This window comes from Perca fluviatilis, chromosome 6 (assembly GCF_010015445.1).
Source record: "Perca fluviatilis chromosome 6, GENO_Pfluv_1.0, whole genome shotgun sequence".
NCBI lineage: Eukaryota > Metazoa > Chordata > Actinopteri > Perciformes > Percidae > Perca > Perca fluviatilis.
In genome coordinates this window covers 5354236-5372675 of record NC_053117.1, presented here as the reverse complement: position 1 = coordinate 5372675, position 18440 = coordinate 5354236, and the positions used below count along the sequence as shown (strand labels likewise).

At 44.1% G+C, this 18440-nt stretch overlaps 1 protein-coding gene across 15 annotated transcripts in view; it reads right to left on the bottom strand.

The window, feature by feature from the left end:
• Positions 1-1807: 1807 nt before the first annotated feature.
• The window catches only part of fbrsl1 (fibrosin-like 1), a 317636-nt gene continuing 301003 nt past the window's right edge, over positions 1808-18440 (bottom strand). For 10 of the 15 annotated variants that reach the window (XM_039802814.1, XM_039802817.1, XM_039802816.1 and 7 more), the window contains 11 exons: positions 15887-16137; positions 12328-12378; positions 12070-12165; positions 10456-10527; positions 10164-10193; positions 9787-9858; positions 8917-9049; positions 7376-7459; positions 6107-6190; positions 5037-5313; positions 1808-4296 (listed from right to left, as the gene is read on the bottom strand). In XM_039802814.1, coding sequence (XP_039658748.1) covers positions 2997-4296; positions 5037-5313; positions 6107-6190; positions 7376-7459; positions 8917-9049; positions 9787-9858; positions 10164-10193; positions 10456-10527; positions 12070-12165; positions 12328-12378; positions 15887-16137 — 2450 coding nt within the window. In that variant the 3' untranslated portion in view covers positions 1808-2996. The remainder of the gene's footprint in view (positions 4297-5036; positions 5314-6106; positions 6191-7375; positions 7460-8916; positions 9050-9786; positions 9859-10163; positions 10194-10455; positions 10528-12069; positions 12166-12327; positions 12379-15886; positions 16138-18440) is intronic. The other 5 variants (XM_039802815.1, XM_039802823.1, XM_039802827.1 and 2 more) reach the window with 5 other exon arrangements.

Sequence of the window (18440 nt, the reverse complement as noted above, 5' to 3'; positions counted from 1 at the left end):
GGCACTGTGTTATTAGCTGCCATTGTGCTCTATAAAAGCCCCTTAGGCCTGTTCCACTGTTCGCTGAATCTGGGGTGAGCACTGTGCCAAGCACTTTTTGGAGGTATTTGAGACCATGAAAATTCAATCCTAAACCCTCTGCATTGAGGTTTCTCACAGATAAATGAAGAGGATTAGTGGAACAATAAAACAATGTCTTACCTCAGATACCACCGTATCCTATTAATTGGGATTTTAGTGGAGAAATGTGTTAAAAAAAACAACCTCAATCTTGTATCTCGGTCGCTTTTTTGACAAGCTGAATGAAGCCCTGTCATTGTAACTATGTTCCATCAAATAGGAAATGTGTTCCAAATTATGAACAAGTAAATATAGAAAATCATAAAAAATTGGGGCAACAAAAAAAAGAAGAAAAAGACTGGACATGTGAAGAATGGCTCTGGAAAAGAGCTGACAATTGCAGAAGCGGTAATAACCCACCTTGGGTTGGATATGCTAGGCAATGTGTCAATTGATTCCCATCTGATGATGGACTGTGTGCTGAAATAAATTGACCTTGCCAGACGATGAGTGAAATTGATGGAGCTTTTCATCTCCGGAGGGCCGTTCCACACTCAGCCGTAAAATGGATAGAGCACAGGACAGAGTGATTGAGTCGGGGGAAAATGTAAGGTGTGTTTTTCTTCTACCAAAGCTTGCTTGGTAAATAATAGTTACAGGAAAAATCGCTACTCTGTAACAAGTACAAGGGTTAAGTACCTGCTGTTGACTAGATGATTAGAACTTAAAGCACACAGAGCTAAAGTGAAGCTGGCCACTGACAGATGCTACCCGTCAGAGGAATATGTGGCTCAATTACCAGGAGCCTAAATTGAAAGTGATAGTGATTTAAGCCTTCCCAATACGCCTGCCCCATTCTGGCAAACAGTCTTTTCAAGGAGCCCTTTAAAAAAAAAAAAAAAAAAAAAACCTGCCGGAGTGTGTGAGACACAGGAGTGTGTGAGACACAGGAGCGCCATTGATTTTCAATAACATCCCCTAATGACCTGGCCACGGTTTGATCCACGCTGTCATTATGGGCTGATACCATGGGACAGGATTGGTGGGTCTCACGGCACACAGCGGCGAGATGAGTAGTCGGGGCATTATCAGGATGAATTGGCCGTCTCTGGACAGGCGGCGAGCACAGCCGAGGTCTTGTCAATAACAGGACGGGGCGCCTCAGGGCTCCCTCCGCGGCCCACTCCAAAGCGCCTTCCGGCCTCATTAGAAAAGCAGATGAGTGGTGTGCATAAGGAGAGGGGGTGTATGAGAAGAGAAGGGGAGGCTCTCCTCCACCATCCGATAGCCTGCCTCCCAGGCATTGCTCCTCTTAATGAGTCCAGACCGCGGGTCAATATGCGGCTGGGCTGCCAGTCAATACCGGTTACCTGCAACACAAACACTCAAAACCTGCTTTCATACAAAATCAATGTCCTATTAGTCCCTCCCTGTATTGCCTTGGCCCAATCTCATCGATCCCCACTGAAGAGCTCTGTAGCCGATGTATGACAGATTATGGTCAAATGATGTTACGGCTTAGGCTACTCTGTCGGGCCAAGTATGTTGCCTTTATGATTTCAAAGTAATAGCTTGATATCAGATAAGCAAATACTCTACATGCTGAAAACTGAGACACAAGCATTATTGGCAAACCTATCAACCTCACATCAACATTCCACTCTGTAGGTTTGGCTCACAGACAAATTCAGTACTTGTAGTCAGCACTGACTACGAGTGCCAGGATGAAAGACCAGTAACAAATGTATGACATTAGGTCCAAACTTTATTCCATACATTTTAAACCAAGAATGTTCATTTTCATTTTTTTGCACGCCTAAAACTCTACTTGTTTTGTATACAAGAGTCTAAGAAAAACAACTGCACAACACCACAAGGTTGACAGAGAAAGTCCTTTTGCCACCCACTAAAAAGTGTCCTTCTTTTCTGTCTGGGGATGGTCCAGTTTTTGACTTGGAAGTCTTTTAATAATTCCATCATTATTTATAAACATGTGTTAATCCAAGTTTCTCTCAGTATCACCAGATATCGTCTGCTCCCTCAGGGTGATCTCTCCATTAGGGTGCTGTGTGCTGCTTTGCATAGATTGCAGAAGATCCTTCTCGGCCCCCTACAACACCCTCCCGTCATCCTTTTCATCCATTGGCCAGGCTTGTCTGTTGCCATGATATTCAACAGGGAAGTGATTCCCCCATGTTTCATTTCATTTTGTTTTTCTAGAAATGGTTAAAAAGACTAATAAATTTACACAGTCATTTTGCAGCGAAGGAATATCAACAAGTTATTTACATCAGTTTTCTTTACAGAGACTGAACAAAGACCTCATAATATATATTTATCTGCATATCTCAAAGGCAAACGAATGAACAAAACAAATCGTTAATGTAACATTGTACATTGTCATCATTGAGGATATCCTGGTACCATGAGGTTAAATCACTGAAGGTTGAAACCAAATCCAGTCTTTACAGTGGGTCATAATGGATATGTCTCACAATCAACTGGGATAAATATTGTAAAAGGTGTGACTAATGCACAAAATACATAAAATTCATAGAAATGATATCTATACATGGAACAAGGATAGGAAATGTACAAACTCATTTTAGGACCGCTCTTTTCGCACAAAGCTGAAAAAAGGTATTTGATTAATATATTAATAATTATCAAATATTTAAGTCGGATATAAACATACACATATTTATGTTCTCTTTACCGACATTATTCAACCTCCAGTCCACTAAAAATAAAGTCATGGTATGTGCTTAATCAGCCTTACACACCTTTACTTTGTACAATCATACCCTTTCCCTTAGGGAGGTTTGCTCTTCTCTGGTGAAGAGCAGTGCATTCTGTTCACAACAAGGTCTCAGATTGGGGGGGGGAGTGGGGCGTGTGAGTGTGTCTAACAAGACTTTGTGCACTTTTCTCAGAAGCTACCGGGCCTCTACCTCTTTGGGGTTGCGAGATGGGGAGTAGTCCCGTGGGTCCTGGGTGGTGAGGGGGGTAGTCCTCCTGGGTGAGGCTGGCCTGGCACTGCCAGCTGGCACGAGGGGCGGGGGCGCACTGAGTGCGGCAGTAGGGGGCGTTCTGTTCAGAGGGCCGTTGTGTCCGGTGGAGGGGCTGAGTCTCGGGTAGGGCATGCCGCCTAGGTGGGGCATAAAGGGGGGCATGTGGGGTAGGTGGCCCTCCATGGGGGACTGGTGCAGCTGATGGAGGCGTGCTCTGTCCAGCTCCTCTCTCAGGTGGAGGCGCTCTCGCTCCTCCGCCTGCTGTCTCATCCTCTCGTGCTCCCTGCGCACCTCCAACAGGTGCTCGTGGTGCGAGTAGTCGTGAGCCTCCCTCTCGCGGTAGGCTCGTTCCTGTTCGTACACGCTGGGGAAGCGATGTCCCTGCTCGGCCCGGAGCTGGAAGTCCATGCGCCGCTGCAGGTCCAGGCTGCGGTAGGCCTCTCGGAGTGGGTCCCAGGGGAAGGCCGGGTGGGGCAGGCGTTCTCTTCCCGCCAGAGGGCTCACTCCCATGAACGGAGCCATGCGCGCCCGGTCCAGCACGTTGAGGCTGCCCATCTGGGGCATGGCACTCATGGACAGAGGCAGAGAGTGCGCCATGGGGACACCGTGCAGGCCAGGCGCTGGAATGTCACAGCCGCGTGATGACGGAAGAGGGGGCTGATGGGACAAAGGTGGGTGGTGGTGGTGCGGGTTTACAGGCTGGCTGATTTGAGCAGGGAGAGCTTGGGCTGGGGGTTGGGGGGCGGGCTCGGAACTCACCATCACGACCTCCTGCTCCTCCTTCCTCTCCTCCTTAATCTTCATGTCACTTTTCACCTTGTGCAGGAGCTCTGCGGATGGGGGCTCTTTCCTCTCGCTGTCCTTGAGTGTAGGCGGGGGCCCACCTGCCATCTTCATGCCCTGCTCATTGATCACGGCCTTGGTGTACGGGGAAGGAGAGCGTTGAGCGGGTTTGATGGAGTCTTCCGAGCATCTCCTCTCCAGCATCTCCTTGCCGGGCGAGCGGCTCTCCTTCACCTTCACGTCACCCAGCGTGGAAGACTCTCTGTGGCGCTCCAGCAGCTCTTTCTCCGCCTCACGGACCCGATCCACACTGCCACTGTGATGTCGACCCGAGTCACAGGAGTTCTGGCTGTTTGTGCGAATGAGGCTGCTGATCTGGTAGCTGACTGGCGCCGAGGCGGGAGATGAACGGTTGGAGTGGCGATTACGATCCACAGAATCCCTGTAATAACATAATAAAAGTGTTTAGTTTGTGCCAGTCAAATAAAGCATCATGTCGGTGGGTTGTATTTAGGGATGATTTACCTATTGGATTTACATCTGGGTTATAATTCTCTTTCAAAAAAATATAGGTTACCATGCTCCTGTCTTCCTCTTATCATCCACAGAGATCGTTTCAATTGATTTCTGAGAGATAGCTTCTCTCAGAGCTGCTTGTTGCCTGTTTGATTTGTGTCTGTTTCCTTGTTGGAACCATGGATTCAATTTATTTCAGTTTCTACGGCTATGACTAATGGACTGGAGTATTGTCACAATTTGTCTTTTGTCTTTGACAGTACATCTTTCTATTTCCAGAGCTGATTTGGGTGATTCAAGTGTTGTTGTTTTTCGTTTTGTCCAAACATCATTTAATCATCTTGTATATATGCTAATGCTAGCTGGAAAAGGGATCATTATTGTGGCCACGTCTTTAGAGTTGTGATCATGAATTTGAGTACTTCAATGAAAAAAAAGATTCACAATTTCGGTCCTTTACATGTGCTGTGTGTGAGATGATCAGATTTGTTACCTTCTTGGGGAAATCACATAATGCTTTGCAACAATACAGTGAAGTCCCAGATCAAATGTTGAATTGTGATGACAGCAGACAACGTATAACAACTGCATTATTGCAGATATATAACTGATATATCACTAATATCATCCAAATAACACCCAAAAAGTACATAAAAAGCAACTCACCTGTCTTTATCCTTCTCCTCTTTACCGATGGACGAGTCTCTTTTCTCTCTTTCCCTCTCCCTTTCTCTTTCTCTTTCTCTTTCCCGTTCTCTCTCTCGCTCTCTCTCGTGGCTGTTGGCTGAGCTGCTTCTCTCGACGTCTCCGGTTTTGGGCCACTGTGGCGGGGTGGGGAAAGATGGCGGGGTGCGTCGAAGTCTGTTCCAGGTGTCGTGGTGGGGGCTGCCAAACGTGGGCAGTCCTCCTGGCCCCTCCTTGGTGCCAAACATGCTGTTGGACCCTGCAGGGAAGGGAGAGACAGGCATGGGACCCGCTGTAAGTTAATTGGGCACAAAACCTTCTTGAGGATACATAAGATGAGAAAGACTCGACAACAAAAAGCTGCTTTTGTCTTTGTCTCTGGAGGTTCTCTCACTGAAGCTGTTTGAAAGAGATAGAGGTTAATGGTTCCACCCACCAGAGATAAAAAAAAATCCACTCATTTGCTTTTGGACTAAAGGGCTTCTCCCCTCTTCCTTTTTTTTGTTGCATTGGATGAACAGGGGAGACTCACTTGCCCTCTGGAGTTGAGGGCTGTGAAAAGCCAAGGGAGACCTTAGCATTCCACAGCATGTCTATTCCAATCACATCCATTTTCACAACAGGGTGACCGATTTGGCACACAAAGATAGGAGGGATGAAGAGAAAGAGAGAAAAGCCATTGAGAAAAGGTGGCGGGGGGGGAGTGGAGGGGGGGAAGCCCTCCATGGTGGTGCAGAAGGGGCTTGTCAGATAATTAATAGATGAATTGCCACCGAACAGCGGACCTAAGAGTGCCTGTTGGCAGCAACGCAGCCAGATTAAAGACAGACTGGTGGGGACATGGTTGGTGGATGAAGTGGAGGCTGCCTTGTTGGGCTTCCCTGGGCTAGGGCTGTTTTGACACAGAAACTAGAGCTAAGTGTCTTGATTTTATTTTCCTCCCCTCCTGGCTCTCCCTGTGGTCTAACGCTGTCCTGCTCTGTTCTGCTACCGGCCACAGGGGCCAGATTGAAAGGGTGAGCGGTGGAGGAGGAGAGGGGGCCAGCGCTTACCAAGCGAGGGGTTGCCTAATCCTCCGAAGGCACTGCTTGAAAGGTTGCCGAGGCCGCCATAGGAACTGGAGCGACTGAAAGGATCTGTAAAATGCCAAACAGGGATTAGCAAAAGGGGGGGCTGGCTAGCGGTGCACACCCCAACACCAACCCGTTCCACTCGGCTTTTCTCTTACAAGCGAGCTGTGTTTTTTTTTAGCGCTGCCACCCTAGTTCTATGCCTGGTAATCCTGCAGTAGCCAGGTCGCCTGGATGCTGGATTCACTGCCACTAACTGGAGTGGAGTGTCCCTGACCCTGCTGGGGTGGAAGAACACTGCTGGATGGGGAAATTACTTTTGAGTTGTTGGAGCTGAGCTTAAATTAGACAATAGTGGAAGGACAGGGGAATTAGAAGCTGTAAAAAATAGGCTAGACAGACCACAATGATTTAATTGGAGAATCGGCGTCTGATGGGCTCCACTGACACAGACCAGAGCCTCCAGATTTATAGGAATAACACAAACATTTACCCTGAGAAGTCAGTGAACAACATTCATCAATTGATAATTTGCAGCCCCATTTTAATTCAGCAAAAAATCCATCAGGAAATGCAGGATTTATCAACAGATTAGGGTTTAAGGATTTTCAGCTCTGGGGCTTGTTAATGTATTAGAAAAAGACAACAATTAAGAAATCTCCTCTGCCTCACACATGAATTCCCTGGACAGGAAAATTTGGTTCGCTAAATCTTCCTCCTCAGTGCACCATGTATTCATAAGCACAAAATGAAGTGACTCAAGGGCTTATTCCATGAAATCAACTTGCCACTCTGAACCAAAACTGTTTCTCTGAGAAAATGGTGCAGAATAAATGAATGCATAAAAAATACATCCTATTCACTCCTATGAAATACTTTGCAAGCATATAGAAAATAGTGACATATATGCTGTTGCACTGTGTATAGTTTGTCCAGACAAAGAGGGAGACTGAATACTACGTAGACTAAGTCTTTTTAATGAACCCAGACGGAATTATTTAAGGTTGAATCATACTGTCTGATTTTATGATGGCTACACTCCCCATTACCATGCACTTTGAGTTTGCTCAAAAAGTGCCGCAACCGGCAAAGGCAAAATGAACCTGAGATCAAAATATATATAGGCTTCAAATTACACCCTGAAGGCTTGTAATGTGTTTAAAACATGTGTAAAAGAGAGAGAGAGCGAGAGAGAGACAGAGAGAAAGAGGAGATAAATGTATAAAAAAGTTTGAACATGGGGTTACTTACACTTACCTGCCAAATGGCTAGGAGGCAGGAAGCCGCTGGGGTGGGGGACATGGCCGTACGGAGAGGGAGCAGGGTGGCCGGAGCCTATCGGAGCCGAGAGGAAAAGGGTTATTATTAATATTATCCAATAAGACGGTTATATTCTTTATATGCCTTGGTGAATGGTGCAGACATAAACAAACATACTAACATACTAAACCTCGTCGTCGGTCCGAGCTAATAAATCCCTGGTCTTACTTTTCACCACTGTTGTTTTTTCTCCAAAGTATTTTCGGTTACACTTAACTTGAAGGTATCTACATAAGAGTGACACGACACTGTCATGAACGTGTCATAAACATTATAAACAAGTCATAAACGTTTATGACACAACGCTTCTTTTAGTAAGTGTCATTCGTTTTTTGTCATGACAAGTTAGGGTTATGGTTAGAGTTAGGGTTAGGGTTCATGTGTCATGATTGTGTCATGACAGTGTCATGTCACTCTTATGTAGATACCTTCAAGTGTTACCGTATTATCTATATTTTTAACTTATACATCCATGATTTTCCAACTGCAGAGTAACATCAGACAGACTCCCAGTCTATGTTTTCTGTCGCCTTGTAGTCACGTGTTCCTTTCGGTGACAGTTCTACCTCTTCGTCGGTCCAAACAGAGAAGAAATCTCTCCTCTTATTTTTCGCCGCTGCTCTACTCTTTTCTGCAACTAAAAGCTACTACCATGGCAACACCAACCTGGCAGAGTATACATGCTGCTTCCTGTTTACATCGGCACGCACATGCCCAGTATACGTGAATCATTAGATATGCGGTTTTTAGTTTAAACTAGTTGAGGCTCAAAACGCTGCATTAAAAAAAAATTGCAGCAGTATAAATGTAGCCTAAAAGTTCAAATGTGAGTGTTTTTTTGCAACTGCATCACAGACTTGTTGAACATCTATAACCTAGAGGAATTTAAAGATGGCTGAGTAATGCCATTGAGCAAATTAGCCATTGATATTTGGCTTTTATTGCAGCTGCTGCGTGTTTGTGTGCGAGTCTATAGTTGCTTATTGAGGTCAGTTCCTGACTGTGCAAAAAGCTGGCCTCTTTACACAAAACACTGTTACCATCACCCGTATTCCATGAATTGTTAATGAAAGAACCAATTACAGCAGTGCCTCTGACACACCACTGCATAATTACCAGTCAAAGGCCGTTCGCCTCTCTGTTGCCCTCCAACGCAGGGAAAAATCAGTCAATTACCTAACCGACAGTCATCCATATTCATAGACATATCTGACTCCCTTTACTGGCAAAACATTTGCTACAAAAGCACTATAATTAAGTGAGCATTACATGAGAGGAGAGAAGAAAAAAAAAACCTGATGCCATTTCATCACAGTGGTGAAGGGAGAATTTCGACATGCAGCCGTAAATGCTCATTTGCATAAAGACAAAAAAATGGCTTCGAGAACGGGATAATTTGAGTGTTTCGAATAATTTGTCTTGGAAAGGTGCAGTTCATCGCTCTGCATTGGGTGCTGGGAGACGCTACTGACCTGTGGAAGAGAAGAGGGGTCGTGCCAGGTCATGAGTGTACGGAAACCCTGGGAACACTCCTGGAGCTTGGGGTCGACTGAACAGGTCCAGCTTCCCATTCATGTCTAGTTTGTGAGGATCCAGCTGCATTTGCTATAGTCGAGAGAGGCAGAGAAAAGGAGAGGGAGACAGACGAAGAAAATTAGGTCGGTAGACAACAGTACCAAACATTTCCGACGACTAGAGTGAGGGGGATTTATCCTCGGCTACTCTGGGTGAGAGATCAGAGGAAGACAGATACATCAACAATGGCTCCATGTCTCCAATTCTGGCCAACTGTGTTCTAACAAATATATGTAAGCTGATTAGGGACACTAAATCCTTGGTAACGGGGGTTCAAAGCCCAAGACGGACTGACACCACCCGGCCAGAGGCATCAGCAGAGGATCTCCATGGCAAGGCCACACCATCCACTGTCAGGGAGTTTTTCCACACAAGCATTTTTTTTTTGTCTGTGTTCAAATCTTCAATAGAAACTATTCAACTACTAATTCTGTCACTGAGTGCTATAAATGTGACGGTTTATGATCTGCCTCTTTTTCTTTAGGTGGAGTGAGCCATTCACAGAGCCTTTACTTACTGAATTTTTGAGGCTGTGTCAGAGATAACACCATTTTTGTTGGATTTTGTATTGTGATTAACTTTTACATCATTCTGTTCCTTTTTTTTGTCATCTGCCTTTTCCGACCCAGATGGTCGTTCAGTTAACACCATGGTAGATTATTTTACAGGTAAAGCTCTAACTATGACTTATTCCATTACCAATATACTGTATCTGGTTTTACATGACAGCAAGATTCCTGAAAGACATCGTTATCCATCTCACGCACCTTCATTTTCTGCTGGTGGTGGTAGATCTGCCATGCGATCTGGACATGCACTGCGCACCACTTGCCAGGTTTCTAAAAATTTAGAGAGAAACTGAGGTTAGCCTGCTGGCTTTGATATAGGGAGCTAAAAATGGATTCTGGCATTGAGATTTTCTGGCCAAACTACAAAGTGGGAACTCGTCCGAATTTTTTCAACCAGGCAACGGATTAAGAAAATCTAACCCTGACTTTAGCCCAATAGAGACCTCAAAGCTATCCTTAAATGCAGCCCTGAATTTCCTTGATCAAGAGTTGCTGAAGAATTTGCAGTTTTAGACTTTGTGGCCTGGCCAGAGAGATGAAACATTTAACAAAAGATGGACAAGGCAACCACTTACCCTAACAGATGTCCTGAATGGATCTGTTATCTGTATGGACAAACGGACAGTCATCATTATCATCAACAATACAGATAAATAGCCAAAATGTGCACAGTTTAGCAGGCTGAAAAATCACCAGTGTTGGGAGGCTCAATTCACACTGGGACTTTCCGTTCTAAAAAAAATGCATGTTCTTACTTTCAGGCACCTTGTATAAATGTGTCCATAAACACGAGATAGATAAAATGGAATGCAGTGAAGACACACAGGAAGAGGAGACTGGCTGGGACGCTATCGGCCGGATGCTTACCCGTGGATCCTTCTGTAGGAGTGTGTGAGGTACCGCTCCAGGACGTCCCGCAACGTCGATGGGATTAGACGCCTGACAGGGAGAAAGAGAGACAAAGGGAAAGAGATACATGGTGATCAACCACATCTACGGTAGTTCATTACTAGTATAAGTAGTACTAGGTAGTATACTCTGGCAGGCATTTTGACTGCATGTGATGATTCTCAAAATGGGATCTACGCAAAAGGCAGTGCTTAAGAGTATCTTAAAAGCATAAAAAGAAATAGCTTTCTTTAATTGTAATTTCGATAATACATACAGTACAAGTAACTTTTTCACTGCCATTATCTCAATGTCCTCTCATACGATCCATACATACGCTAGTGACAATAGCATCACTCGAACCTTACGTCCTCCCTCAGTAGCACTACAGCTCACTAATCCTCAACGGCTGCTACTGTATGGCTGACGTCAGTAGATAAAACTGCGATGATGCTGCAGGCACTGAGCCCTGCCAGAGTAACACATCTCTGATCCCCCATCTCCTCTCTAAGTCCTTGGAGGCAAGTGCCTAGATCAGCCTTATTAATCCATCGCTACATCAGGGATAGCGAGATCCTGCAGGGTGACCTAGGTCACCAGCCCCCGCAAACAAAAAAAAAAGCTCCTCTCCAAGAATACTTAGCAGGGGCTTTGGACGCATAAGACTGTTCCTTTAACCATCTGGAGGGGCCTTGGACAAAAAGGGCCCCTCCACGACAGAGCCCCCTGGGAATAGGGCCAGCGGATTTAGGGCCAGCTTTGGTTGGTGGCTTACACCGGGTCACAGCCGCTGGGCATCTGCCAGACAGACTCCCACCCTCCCACTCCTTCCCATCCCTGGCATCCTCACGGCCCCTTCCTCGCTCCCCTAAACACACAGACATCGCTTTCTCATCTTTGGCTTGGCCTGTCACGGCTCGGGTCTGACCCGGGTTCAGGTCCAGTCAAGTCCGACAGAGTATTATAGAGGGATTTATGGATTTTAAACGGGACCAGGTGAGGTTTATTAGCATCCTTGTCTCACATCTTCGGTGTTCAGAGCTCTGCTGCTTCTTTTTTTTTCCACCCAGGACAGACAGCAGAAGGATTTTTTTGTGGTAAAATATCTAAAGAAAGTGTATTGTGAATTTCTTTTACTTTTTTTTCTTTCTACAGATATACCATTAAAATATATTTTTTATGACACACATATAGTGCTTATTTGCACATGCAGTTTTTTCATCCAACCAAAACCTACAGCACTGTGTCTCTGGTTACTGAATTAGTTGCTTTAGTGATGGTGAGTGTGTGTAGCCTTTTTGATCCATGCAAAGTCTTGGGACTCTTTACATACAGTACAGTAGTGCATTTCAATTGTTTTTTACACTGACAAAAGGAGACTAGTGCATGTCATTTTTATTAAGAATAAAAAAGTCAAAGCATGCCAAAAAAAAAAAAAAGCATGGTTATCATTTTAAATCATTTAAATAATTTGAAACTTTTGGAGATTTCAACTGTGTACAAGCTTGTGTGATTTCTATTGAACCCATGCTTCCTTAAATTCTGTTTGTAAATGGTGGGTTGAGGGTGGGGATGTGGGGATGTGGGGCTGACCTTGGGCTGGAAGGCTCCTTGCAGCGAGCTGAAGGGTCCTGAGTGTGGGAGCAGCGGGGGCATGCCTGGCATGGTGGGGGGATAGGAAGGGAAGAACTGGGGAGAGAAATCATACAGAGATACATACAGGACTCAGGCATATGCACACACACAAAAACCACAGCCACAATAAATGCTCTCACGGCAACATTCAAATATGCCAAGTATTTGATTTGCCAAATGCAAATAAGTGAATTAGAACAACAAAAAGAAACTCACGTTTGAATGTCTGATGAATGGGTTGTCCAGTTTGGGGGTGTATTTGTCAAACTGAAAGAATTAAGAAAGAATAGAATTAGGAAACAAAATTATCTACTTTACCCAAATCCTTCATGTAGAAGCCATCTTTAATAATAATAATGTCTTATTATTTTTACATCACAAAAACAAAACACATAATTAACATCTGTAACTGTTCATAAGCAGGGTTTTGATCCAGAATAATAAGCCCTGGAGTAAAGCAGCTGGCTCGCGCCGGTCATGGGTTTAGTTAAACTGCATGGTCAGATAGGCGGTTAAATTACTAACAATACGACCGCTTTAGCACACTGCCAAGATGAAGACAGCCTGCATGATTTTCCAATTGAGCATCCAGAGGTTGGGCGTGGAGTCCCAGCTAAGAGAATCAGACCATTTTAAAACCAGACCAGTTGTTTCTATTCACTGGAAAATTTGTAGAAATGTGAATCTAATTGCTTTTGACTGCTATGGCTTATTTTTTATACAACAAGCCCCGATGGTATAGATGGGAGCATGTGGAGACACACAGCTTGCTCTGGGTGTTAGAAAACCAAACTTCAAAATCAAAATTTAGTCTAAAAACCCTGCCAATTATCTGTGCATTAAATCATGGAAAGAATATATGGAGCCTGTTGCGTGTCTGTCTTTTGATGATTGAAACGGAATCGAGCAGATGACATTTGCAATGGTTAGGAGCTAATTCAGGACAGATCAGCATTAAAGTGATATGCAGAATTGATGCGAGGAAACCTTTTCTGTGGCAGAGCTTTTGCCTAACAGAAGGATCCCAATTGGAATTTGCCGTATAAAAACAATGTCGTTTTTGATCATGTCCTGAGCACATGGAAATCTATTCAGTAAGCTGAGAAGGGAGGGAGGGAGAGAACGGAGAATGCTGCCCCATGTATGAATGGGGACTTTGTATGTCTGTTCGCAAGCCAATACTGTCTCTCTATTTTGAAACAGGCTAATTACAAGTGACAGTAACTTATTCCTATTCCGCAAATACACAAACCATTTGCAGGTACTTTTTGCGAGTGTTTTCACAAAGCTCTCTTGGCAGGCGCAGACGTTTTGGGGTTTACATTAAACAGGAAAATGAGTGGGTATGAATCAGTGTTTCTGTGTGTGCGTGTGCAGCGACACGGGTGGTTGAAGGGAGGGAGCGGGCGAAGGGTTGGCTAAGCGGCTGGTGGAGACGCAGGGTTTGGGTCCCTCTGGTGAAGCAGGGCCGTTCACATCTGGGCGCAAAATGGCTGCAGCGGCAGCGCTGGTGTTGGCGGCTCCGTTTGTGGGCGATAATGGGCCCAAATCAAAGACAGACAGCCTACTGAGAGGAAACGGCGAGCCAGCTTCCGAGCTCTTTAAACAGCTCCTCTGCATTTCTGAAAGCGCGACCTGTTTAATGTCTGACACTGGGAGAGGGATTTTGGCCGCTTTACGGCCTAGTAAAAAAATAAATAAAAAAAAATAAAAAAACTCTTGCCCTTGTAATTTATGTTGCTTGTCACAGTTTTATAGTGAACAGCTTTGGCTAATTAAAGTTAAAATTTTTATCTTATAACAATTAAGGATATTCCTTGTCCAAAGACATGGCGGGGGCATAGGGGGCCATTTGGCAAGCCAGCTGCTTAAGGGCGTTGAACCATAAACAAAAATAGAGGCTTCATAATTTCATTAATTACAGCCATTAGCCAAGGACTGTTACATAGTTGAAAGGACATGGGGCGTCTAGAGAGCAGGAGAAAATAAAAGAGAGACAGAGAGAGAGGGAAAGGATGCACAACAGGGCCATACTTTTTGCCTTTTCATGACAATACAGTAAAACCAAACACAACATCATCATTACTCCTTCCTCTCTAAGCAAGCACCAAAGAGAAGAAAAACAGCACTGTTACCGAGGGAAGGGAGGGAGGGAGGGGAAAAGGCATAAGTTAAATAATAACACAGTTTCAATTAAAAGGGGGAAAAAACAGTAGAGGACATTAATGGCAGTCTCAAATCTCATCGTAACAACACAACAAGAGACGGGGGAGGTATGTACATCACACGCTACATAATGCCAGCATTAGCGAGATGAGGAAAATCGCCTCTTTCATCTTCAAAGAGACGAATGTGTAGTGTATATAATTCCTACCATGTCAGGAATGAACAGCAGACCAGATTACAGCATGTGTGCTGGCTGAAGAACCGTCTAAACGGTCTCTGTACTTATCTGAGACTGTGCCATAAATACCAGAGCTTTGATTTCTAATAAACAGGATGGGGGTAATCTTGCAGCGGGGCCTTAATGGGACCACGGGCTCTTAATCAGAGGTCATGACATGATGGATTGCATCTATTAGACTAATGCCAAAAAGCTACAAATGGAGGCCCCGTCTGAATCCACTGTCAGAGATTGCTGTGCATTTGAAATGATGGATGAATAGTCATAAGCTTTTTTCCTCTGTACTAATCTGAGAGCTGCAAGTGTTTGACCCCCCCCCCGCCCCCCCCAAAAAAAGACTTGATGGCAGTCAAAGCACGGAAGCAATTACAAACATTATCAGAACAGTTTTGCAGTGATGTCATCCCCCCTTCATCCGCAATGAGGTCATTTAACCAACTGGTTGCATTTGAGTTATGTGCGCGCGCACGCACGCGCGCACGCACGCGCGCACGCACGCACGGAACTAACACAAATATACAAGTCTGCAGGAATGCATTCACACACACACACATACACATGCATGCACGCACGCACGCACACACACACACACACACACACACACACACACACACACACACACACACACACACACACACACATCCGGCCTTTGTTGCTCATTGTGAACAGGCAAATGAAACATTTAAAACACATCCATATGCAAACCATTGAAAAGCCAGCCTTCAGACAATTTTGATCCTCAGCACTGAACAGCAAAATCTATGTCAAAGTTTAAGTGAGAGTGAATAATTGAAATGAAATTTGGTCATGTTGGCCTGTAAGGCAGACTTGCCATGAGTCAGAAAATGGCCTTTATGAAAAGTGATGCATAGTGTGAATGTACAGTTTATATCAAATTCCACTATGAATGAAGAAGTTGCAAAGCATTAAAATATACATGTTCTTGGTCGAGTTTGACCAACCTGAGCAGCAACTGGCATGTATGTGGATGAACTAGAAGACATGCTAGTGTGTGTGTGTATGTGTGTGTGTGTCTGTGTGGCAGGGAGTTGGCAGCCAGCATTTGTCCTTATTAGAGTGGAACAGATGTGTTGCTCCCAGCTTCTCATTAGCTCTCAGACTTTAGCGGCAGGACAGTATGCAGAAATCAAAGAGCAAAATTCAAACTGAATCAGTATCATATTTTTCGGAAGGGACAGGTTCCTCCATCTATGGGACTTATAGTTGGTGAATTTTGGAGTAAAGAAAAAAAAGGGAGGATTTGATTTACAGAGGAGATTGGGAGGGGTGACAGGTGGGTGGGTGGGTGGTTGGGAAGTTACTGGAGCTTTTTTTTATTTATTTATTTTATTTTGTTTTACTTATCCTCACATTTCTGGCTTGGGTTCGCACCATGGGGGGTGCGGTGGGCGGGGTGAGGATGGCGGCCGGGGGCAGACTGGCGGGGAAGGGCGTGAAGGTGTGCTGGTGGGTGTGTTGGTGCTGGTGCATGTGCTGGTGTTGGTGAAACTCGGCCCTCAGGAGCGACACGGGGGCCAGCGGTGAGGCGGACGGCCCCCGGCCCCGCTCTGAACTCTGAACCAGGAAGCGGTTGTTCAGCTCCTGCCTCAGGAGGTCATGCTCTGTAAGAAAGGAGAGCGAGGAAAACCAAACCAAAAAAAAAAAAAAGAAGAAAAAAAAGGGGGCAGGGAGAGGGAAGTGGGGGACACAAGAAAAAAAAAGGCACGGGCGCCCAGTCAGTCTTCACAACAAGGGTAGAAGAGAAGAGAAAATAGTCACCTGGCATTCTCTGTTTCTCCAGCTCATGCTGTGAGGGTTTTCTACGTGGGGACTCATTGGTGGTGGTAAGAGAGTTGCCTGTGACAATGTGCCAATCAGAATCCCCGAATGAGGCTGGCAATACATGATTGGTTGGTTTTTTAATTTTAAAAACCACTGGTATCTAAAGACAAGAGAGAACCAAGAGTCATCCCAGCAGAAAACACACACACAAACACACACACACACTTGCCCTCTATTCAGTCCCTCCAGAAAAATGCGATTATGCAATCGCGTAATTCAATGCATAATCAGCCAAAGTCCGCATATTTATGCCGGGGACGAATTTTTTCAAATATGCCGCACTTTCGCCGCATAAATTGCCAATTTCCGCGCAAAATATGCGAGGCTTGCATGATTTCATAAAAAAGATTTTGCGTTTACTTCACACAAGAGCAACCAATTTTTCCCTGTTGCCATGGGAACGTTATGAAGTGACGTAATTACGCGACGTGAACATCACCGAAAAGCAGAGTGTTGGGGGAATCACCGTTTTTTCTCTTGTTCATCAAACCGCAGTTTTTGCAAATTCCCGCAATTTCATCGCATAAAATTGCATATTCCATCGCATTTTTTAAGAAAACGTGCCGCATAATCACGGATTTTTGCCCGCAACAATCACAAAAAAAACTGTCCTTCCTTTTCTGGAAGGACTGTCTATTAGAAAATTAATGCACTGGCATATTTATTACATATTTTAGAGACACCCATCATCGCTGGAGACATTTGTTTCCTTCTATTGCAGTACTCGTTTTGGCGAAATCGTAGAAAATATTGTCAAATCGTTACAAATGGCATATTGTTGGCAGGGGAAGACATTATTCTGGTTGTTGAGGTTGCATCAGATTGCTGACTGAGTGCACCATTTTTCAACATGTGACTGTTAAAGTGCTGCTTTCAGTACACCAAAGATGTCTCCAGCTGTGATGATTGTCCACTTGATAGCTGACATTTTCCAGTGTAGTATCCAAGCCTTCGTACGGTGACCTCACCCTTCTAAAATTACTAAGCTACAATAAAGACAGTCCATCTTAGAAATTAAAGTATGATGTTCGCCACCAGTGAAAATAAGACTTTCACTTTACTTTTGCGTTTTCTTTTACAATGAAATCAGATTTATTTCCACCCTGTGCTGCACACGGGTGATTGGCTTGTGAGGCCCTTTGGACATTTTTCAAATTAGGTTATTTGAGGTACAGTATCTGTGGCCGCTTCACTAACTGGACTGCTTTCCTGATATTTACAGCCAGAACAATAAAGGAATATGCTTTTTTTGGGGGAAAGAGCTCTTTAAATGGCTTACTGTATTTCTACAAGCTTTAGTATGTCATGGGCTACATACAGTACTTTTGAGATTTATGCAAAATTATCATTTATTATTCACTATGCATAGGCACTTTGAAATCCGACTCTTGAAACTGATTTTTATAAAACTGGGATTTCGAAGGCAAATCCAAAGCAATCTTTTTATATCACAAGACAAAAGGACTCGTGTAAAATATGTTTTCCTTTTTAAAATTAAGTCTGCCAGTGTAACAGCCTTTTCAGCTCCATGTATAAAATCAGTAAAGGAGGAAATAAACAATGAAAAAATGAGCACAGTCATCATTAGAAATATAAAACATATACTGTGCTGTGCAGTATCAAAGGATAAATACCTAAAGAAATGTAATAAATGGGCACTTACCAGATCAGCAAATTATATGTGAACACTTTCAACATCATATAACACATAGTTTGCTAATTATTACATGTTGAAGACTAGTTCTCCAGTTAGTATGCATTGGTACTGTAGCATGCTATGCATACGGAAATATTTTGTTTTCTTAGATCTGTAATTGTAACATGAATACAGTAGAGTGAGGCTGAAAAATAAAAATGGCTACATCACTATTTGAACTGCTACACAGCCTGTATTCTGAGTGTATATTTACAGAATGCTAGTACACATCAGTAGTCAAAGATGCAGCTTAAGAAAAAGCTTCAGATCTTTAGGAAAATCTGACATCTTTTAATAAGGACACGTCTGATAAAGAAATGTCGGAACTTAGTAAACATTACCACACTTTGCATATATTTCCTATTTTTTCAAAATTGCGTTATCTAA